Source organism: Solanum verrucosum, unplaced genomic scaffold, assembly GCF_900185275.1.
Source record: "Solanum verrucosum unplaced genomic scaffold, falcon-dt-bn FXZP01000308.1, whole genome shotgun sequence".
NCBI classification, from domain to species: domain Eukaryota; kingdom Viridiplantae; phylum Streptophyta; class Magnoliopsida; order Solanales; family Solanaceae; genus Solanum; species Solanum verrucosum.
This window is the reverse complement of record NW_026020574.1, coordinates 944,232-951,998: the sequence shown is the minus strand read 5'-3', so window position 1 is coordinate 951,998 and position 7,767 is coordinate 944,232. Positions and strand designations below refer to the sequence as shown.

General features: G+C 36.7%; 1 protein-coding gene across 1 annotated transcript; it reads left to right on the top strand.

The window, feature by feature from the left end:
• The first annotated feature begins 5,366 nt into the window (after window positions 1-5,366).
• On the top strand, window positions 5,367-6,959 carry LOC125811249 (uncharacterized). The gene is made up of 4 exons (XM_049490749.1): window positions 5,367-5,566; window positions 5,768-5,999; window positions 6,099-6,227; window positions 6,924-6,959. Exons 1-4 carry the CDS (start codon window positions 5,367-5,369, stop codon window positions 6,957-6,959), a joined length of 597 nt encoding a protein of 198 aa, XP_049346706.1.
• Window positions 6,960-7,767: the final 808 nt, after the last annotated feature.

The following is a 7,767-nucleotide window of genomic DNA, read 5'->3' as shown; positions in this document are numbered from 1 at the left end:
TGCGGTAAAGAGTTGGCCTAAACCCCTAAGTCCCACCGATATTCGAAGCCTTTTGGGTTTGGTCAGGTATTATAGGAGATTTGTTGAGGCCTTCTCGTCTATTGCTTCTCCATTAACGGCCTTGACCCAAAAGAAGTCCAAATTTGACTAGTCGGAGGCTTGTGAAAAGAGCTTTCAAGAATTGAAGGATAGGCTCACCTCCGCTCTGGTATTACCCTTGTCGGAGGGTACCTAAGGATTCGTAGTTTATTGTGATGCTTCGAGAATAGGGTTGGGGTGTGTTCACATGCAACATGGCAAGGTAATTGCCTATTTTTCAAGGCAAATCAAGACTCATGAAAAGAACTACCTGATCCACGACCTCGAATTAGTGGCAGTGGTTTATGCTTTAAATATATGGAGACAACATCTGTATAGGGTACACGTAGATGTGTTTACCGACCATAAGAGTCTTCAATATGTGTTTACCCAGAACAATTTGAATCTCTAACAAAGAAGGTGGTTAGAGCTTTTAAAGGATTATGACACGAGTGTCGTTTACCACCCCAACAAAGCTAATGTAGTTGCGGATTCCTTGAGTAGGTTGTCCATGGGTAGTGTGGCTCATGTAGAAGAAGAGAAAAAAGAATTGGTTCGTGATGTGCATAGGTTGGCCCGATTAGGTGTCTAACTAGTTGATTCCACCAAGGGTGGATTTATGGTTCATCATAGCTCCGAATCATCCCTTGTTGTTGATGTGAAGTCTAAGCAACATCTTGACCCTATTTTTATGGAGTTGAATGAATCGGTTCTTAATAAATCTGTTGAGGCTTTCTCCGAAGGGGAATATGGGGTGCTTAGGTACCAAGGTAGGTTATGTGTTTCGGATGTTGATGGCTTAAGGGAGAAAATTTTAAACGAGGCTCATGGTTCGTGATATTCTATTCATCAGGGAGCCACCAAGATGTACCGTGATCTACGGAAAGTCTATTGGTGGAATGGATGATAGAAAAAGGATATAGCGGGTTTTGTAGCCAAATGTCTGAATTGTGAACAAGTTAAGACCGAACATCAAAAACCCGGAGGTTTGTTCCAATATATAGAAATTCCTACTTGGAAATGAGAGGATGTGAACATGGACTTTGTAGTGGGTTTACCCCGTACTAGAAGGTAACATGATTCTATTTGGGTCATTATTGATAGGATGACTAAATCAGCCCACTTCATTCCGGTTAAGACTTCATTCTTGGCCGAAGACTATGCCAAGTTGTGTAACACCCGAAAAATACTAATAAGAATCGCATGTCGATAAACCACTGCTTAATTATTACAATATGTTTAATTCTCATTTTGGGAACTTGAAATAATGTTATATTTGCAACTTTGTTTAAAATAATTGTCATCGTAATTTAATGTATTGTATGGGGGTATTTGTGGAATGTTTTAATTAGAAATATGTATAGCTTTAAAGGGAGGTGAAAGATATATATATCTATAGGTGTATGCGTATGCATTTGGTCAGCACACAAGTATTTGGGCAGCCAACTTTTATGGACAACTGTGTATATGATAAGCACCTCTTGTGTTACTATATTTTGACACCTCCTTTTATGAAATTCGTGTCACCTGAAGTATAAGTTCATTAGAACATTAACTAACCTGTTGTTCTTCAAGATCACTAGAGAAAATCTTGGTCATTTTGGCTGGAAATCGAGTTACACTCTTCTTTTTGGTAAGTGGTAAGAGTTGTTTTTGAGCTGGGTAGCGTTTAGTAGATTAAGCGTATCTCGTTCTATAGAACTTTTTTTACTGTGAATAAATCTTATTTGGAAAGATAATTCGTATATGTACAACTCTTATGTTTATGTAAACTCTAATTTAGTTGTTATGGATTCGAAATATGGGACGCATCATAGGACAAGTTCTGTCCAGATTCTGAAGTTTGAAATCCTGTATGGGCAACTGTTAGTATTTTGAATATATCTTTTTATCCAAAATACATTTTGTGGTGATTCTTGGTTTTTTGCAACCTTAAAAGAGGTAGCCACATCTTTAATGAAGAGTATACAGTCGAGTTTTGCCGTTTACCACTACAAATCTTAGTTGCGACATGATGTACTAGGATGGCCAGAATTTAGTGTTTGGGAGCATAGTCGTATTTGTACAGGCTAGGCTTACTTGTGATCATAACCCCATTTTATGTCATCATTATTGAGATTCTAGAAAGTAAATAAGTTATTGAATTCATTTTTTTAAGGTTGTATAACCTCGTGTACAAGTTGAAGGCTTTGATACGCTGCTAAGTCTACGGTTTGACTCGTGGAGTTTTGTTGGACTGTTTTTGTGCTAAAGAACTGTGGCATAGAGGCATATCTACTGCTGAATACGAATAGAAGTTGCTAAGGCTCTCTCGCTATGCTGGTGGTATTATTAAAGAGGAAAAAGAAAGTGCAGGAATTTGAAGACTGCTTAAATGATTCCATTAGGAAAAATGTGGCGATCCTGCAACATGAGAAATTTTGTAAGTTAGTGTCTGTTGCTTTTACTTGGGAATGACTTGATAAAGAAGAAACTAGTAGAAATGAAAACAGATTCCGAAAGCCTAGACCAGATTGTGGGGGTACATCTTAAAGGGGAAGGTTGATAATTCTAAGGCTGGTATTGATAACAGGCCACCTCAACAAAGGCAAAACAAATCAGAAGTTTCTACAGCTAGCACTCCAAATTATGGCGAAAGCAAGCCTCGCGTTCCTTCTTGTCCACAATGTGGAAAGAATCATTATGGCACTTGTAGGAGAGCTTCTGGTGCATGTTTCAATTGTGGGAGCTTTGATCATAAAGTGAAAGATTGTTCTAATCCTAGAAATGCTCCTTCCTTTTAATCTGAAGGCTTAGTTCATAAACCTTCTGTTAATCCTCCTCAAACTAATAGAGGTGCAAGACCTAAAAACACTGTGGCAGCAGGTACAAGTGTAGTTAATCAAGCTAGTGGGCAAAAGGCTACTGCACACGGTTATGCGATGAGGCAGGAGTATGATTAGGATGGACAAGACATGGTTGTCGGTAAATTTCACTTATTTGGCTTATGTGTGTTTACATTGTTTGATCCTGGTTCTACACATTCCTATATTTGTTCATCACTTGTTCTTCCCGAAAATGTGAAATCTGTGAGACTTGATTATAATGTGCTAGTTGAAAGTCCTTTGGGTTATCAAATTATGTGTAATCGAGTTTATCAAGATTGTCCCTTTGTGATTCAAAACCTAGTCTTTCCTGTAGATTTGATTGAAATGCCCTTCAAGGATTTTGATGTTATTATCAGGATGGATTGGATTTATAAATATCATGCGGTGGTAGATTGTAGGTCTAAGTATGTGACTTTTAAAGATCCTACATTTTCACACATCATTTTACAAGGTGAAAGATCAATGACATCTACTATTATTTCTGCAGCCTTGCCAAGAAATTTGATGCGTCAAGGTTGTGGGGTATACCTGGCTCACATAGTTGATATACAATTGAAGTGTCCTTGTATTAAAGACATGTCTACTATATGTGATTTTCCAAAAGTATTTCCAGAAAACCTTCCGGGATTGCCCCCGGAACAAGAGGTTGAATTTCCAATCGAGCTTATCCATGGATCTACCCCTATTTTAATCACTCCTTATAGAATGGCTCCAGGAAAATTAAGAGAATTGAAATCTCAACTGCAAGAACTTCTTGAGAAAGGTTTTATTTGACCTAGTGTTTCCTCTTGGGGAGCCCCTGTTTTATTTGTAAGGAAGAAAGATGCCACTCTTAGGCTTTGTATTGACTATAGACAATTGAACAAAATAACACTCAAGAAAAGATATCCGCTGCCAAGGATTGATGATTTGTTTGACCAACTTAAGGGTGCTAAAGTATTCTCAAAAATTGATTTAAGGTCTAGATATCACCAATTGCGGGTTAGAGAGAATGATATTTCTAAAACTGCTATTAGAACTCGGTATGGTCATTATGAATTTTTGGTGATGCCATTCGAATTGACAAATGCTCCTGCGGTATTTATGCATCTAATGAATCGAGTATTCAAACCTTATCTTGATCAGTTTGTGGTTGTTTTTATAGTTGATATTTTAATATTTTCCAGAAGTAATGAAACCATAATAAACACCTCCGGATTATTTTGCAAATTTTGAGAGAGAAAGAGCTTTATGCTAAACTTTCCAAGTGTGAATTATGGCTTGATGAAGTAACTTTTTTGGGACATGTTGTATCAACAGAAGGTGTGAAAGTGGATTCTAGTAAAATACAAGCGGTTGTTGAATGTAGACCTCCTAAATGTCCAACGAAAGTATGAAGTTTCTTGGGCTTAGCAGGATACTATAGAAGATTTGTGAAAGGCTTCTCCATTATCGCCTCCCCTTTGACTAAGCACTTGCATAAGGAAGTAAAGTTTATTTGGGATGACAACTGTCAAGAGAGATTTGAAACTCTTAAATCCTTGTTGACTCAAGCTCATATACTTACTCTAACGATTGAAGGGAAAGAATATGTAGTTTATAGTGATGTTTCTCACAATGGTCTAGGATGCGTTTTGATGTAAAAGGGAAGGTTATTTCTTACGCCTCTCAAAAATTAAAACCGCATGAATTGAATTATCCTACTCATGACGTTGAACTTGCTGCTATAGTATTTGCTTTAAAAATATGGCGGCATTATTTGTATGGAGAGAAATGTCATTTATTGACTGATCACAAGAGCTTAAACTACTTGGGTACTCATAAGGAGCTAAACCTTTGACAACGTAAATGGCTTGAACTAATTAAGGATTATGACTGCACGATTGATTATCATCCAGGTAAAGCCAATGTGGTTGTAGATGCCTTAAGTCGGAAATCCTTCGCAAGAATTTCTTTGAGTCCTTTATCCTTGATCCTTAACTTAAGAGCCTTCAATGTTTGTTTTATAAATGATTCAAATGGTTCAGTTGTTGCTAGTTTTTAAGTAAAGCCAATATTACTTGAACAAGTGAAAGAAGTACAAAAGTTAGATGAGAAATTTGTAAAATTGACCAGAGAAGTTCAAAGTTGGAAAAAACTTGATTTTACATTTACGGAGGATAGGGGCTTATTTTATCAAAACAGGTTTTGCGTCCCTAATGATGACAAATTGAGGAGAGAAATATTGAATGAAGCACATACTGCATCATATGCAATGCATCATAGAGGTACAAAGATGTACCAGACCATCAAAGAAAATTATTGGTGGAATGGTATGAAGAGAGACATTGCAGAGTTCATCTCTAAATGTTTGATTTGTCAACAAGTAAAGGCAGAACATCAAGTCCTAGTTGTGTACTACAGCCCTTGTCGATGTCGGAATGGAAATGGGAGAGAATAACAATGGACTTTATTTCAGGACTTCCTCGCACTCAAAGGAACCATGATGCAATATGGTTGATTGTGGACAGGCTAACCAAGAGTGCTCACTTCTTAGCAATCAGGATGGATTACTCACTTGAGCGTTTAGCAGAATTGTACATTAATGAGATTGTAAGACTACATGGGATACCTGTATCTATTGTATCCGATCGAGACCCAAGGTTTACATCTAGATTTTGGGGCAGCTTGCAAGAAGTTTTGGGTACTAAATTGAAATTTAGCACTTCGTTCCATCCTCAAACAAATGGCCAGTCGGAAATAGTGATACAAATTTTGGAGGATATGTTTCGAGTTTGCATTATGTAGTTTGTGGGTAGTTGGGACACACACTTGGCTTTGATTGAATTTGCTTACAATAACAGTTACCGATCGAGTATTGGAATCCCTCCCTATGAAGCCTTATACAGAAGAAAATGTCTGACCCCTCTTTGTTGGAGTGAACTTGGTGAAAGAAAACTTGTTGGTCCTGAAATTGTGCAACAAATAAAGGACAAAGTAAAAATTATCAAAGATCGTCTAAAGATTTCTTCGGATAGACAAAAGTGGTATGCTGATCTTAAAAGGCGTGACATTGAATATCAAGTTGGAGATAAAGTATTCTTAAAGGTGTCTCCATGGAAAAAGATTATGAGATTTGGCCATTAAGAAAAGCTTAGTCCCCAATTTATCGGACCTTATGAGATACTTGAAAAGGTTGGACCAGTTGCATATAAACTGGCTTTGCCACCTGAGTTAGACAAGATTCACAATGTCTTCCATGTTTCTATGCTTAGAAGATATCGTTCTGATCCATCTTATGTTCTTCCAGTAGAGTCTATTGAGGTTAAACTGACTTGACGTTTAATGAAGAACCTATTCTAATTAAGCTCGAGAAATAAAGCAAGTTAGAAACAAGAGAATTCCCTTAGTAAAGGTACTTTGGAGGAAACATTCTGGAAAAGAAGCTACGTGGGAAAGAAAAGAAGACATGAGAACCCGTATCGCACTTGTTCCGGGACTATTGTAAGGTAAATTTTGAGATGAAATTTCTTTCAGGAGGAGAGAGTTGTAACACCCCAAAAATTCTAACAAGAGTCGCATGTCGATAAACCACTGCTTAATTATTACAATATGTTTAATTCTTATTTTGGGAACTTGAAATAATGTTATATATGCAACCTTGTTTAAAATAATTGTCATCGTAATTTAATGTATTGCATGGGGTATTTGCGTAATGTTTTAATTAGAAATATGTATAGGTTTAAAAGGAGGTGAAGGATATATATATTTATATATAGGTGTATATGTATGCATTTGGGCAGCACACAAGTATTTGGGCAGCCAACTTTTATGGACAGCGGTGTATATGATAAGCACCTCTTGTGTTACAATAATTTGACACCTCCTCTTAGGAAATACGTTTCAGCTGAAGCATAAGTCCCTTAGAACATTATCTAACCTGTTGTTCTTCAAGATCACAAGAGAAATTTTTGGTCCTTTTTGCTGGAAATCAAGTTACACTATTCTTTATGGTAACAGGTAAAACCTGTTTTTAAGCTGGGTAGCGTTTATTAGATTAAGCATATCTAGTTCTATAGAACTTTATTTACTGTAAATAATATTTGGAAAGATAATTCACATATGTACACTCTTATGTTTATATTAAACTCTAATTTAGTTGTTTTGGATTCGAAATATGGGACGCATCATAGGACAAGTTCTTTCCAGATTCTGAAGTTTTGAAATACTGTATGGACAACTGTTAGTCTTTTGACCATATCTTTTTATCCAAAATACATTTTGCGGTGATTCTTGGTTGCTTGCAACCTTAAGAGATGTACCCACATCTTTCATGAAGAGTATACAATCCATTTTTGCCGTTTGCCATTTCAAATTTTAATTGCGACATGATGCACTAGGATGGCCAGAATTTACTATTTGGGAGCATAGTCGTATTTGTAGAGTATAGGCTTACTTGTGGTGATAACCCTATTTTACGTCATCATTATTGAGCTACTAGAAATCAAATAAGTTATTGAATTCATTTGTTTAAAGTTCTATATCCTTGTGTACAAGTTGAAGACTTTGATACGCTGCTAGGTCTACCGTTTGAGTCGTGGAGTTTTGTTGGACTATTTTTGTGTTAAAGAACTGAGGTTTGTTTATAAACTTATACCTATACTCTTTTTACCTGCTGGTATATGTGAAAGTTATCTTGGTACCTTAGTTACCTGTTGTGACTTTGCATTGTCGTATTGGTATTCTTTAATACATTAAAGACACTTATGTAAGTCACCCACTTGTACGGATTGTTTGATCACGTAGTACTCTTGTTGGGACCTTGTCCTACTTGTGGCTGTGACTTTGTCACTCTTGGCATGCC

Coding starts and splice junctions, on each gene's coding strand:
- LOC125811249 (XM_049490749.1), top strand. CDS start 5,367: ATGGACTTTATTTCAGGACTTCCTCGCACTCAAAGGAACCATGATGCA. Junction 5,567..5,767: donor GTATCCGATCGAGACCCAAG/GTTTACATCTAG, acceptor TTACAATAACAG/TTACCGATCGAGTATTGGAA. Junction 6,000..6,098: donor AATATCAAGTTGGAGATAAA/GTATTCTTAAAG, acceptor ATACTTGAAAAG/GTTGGACCAGTTGCATATAA.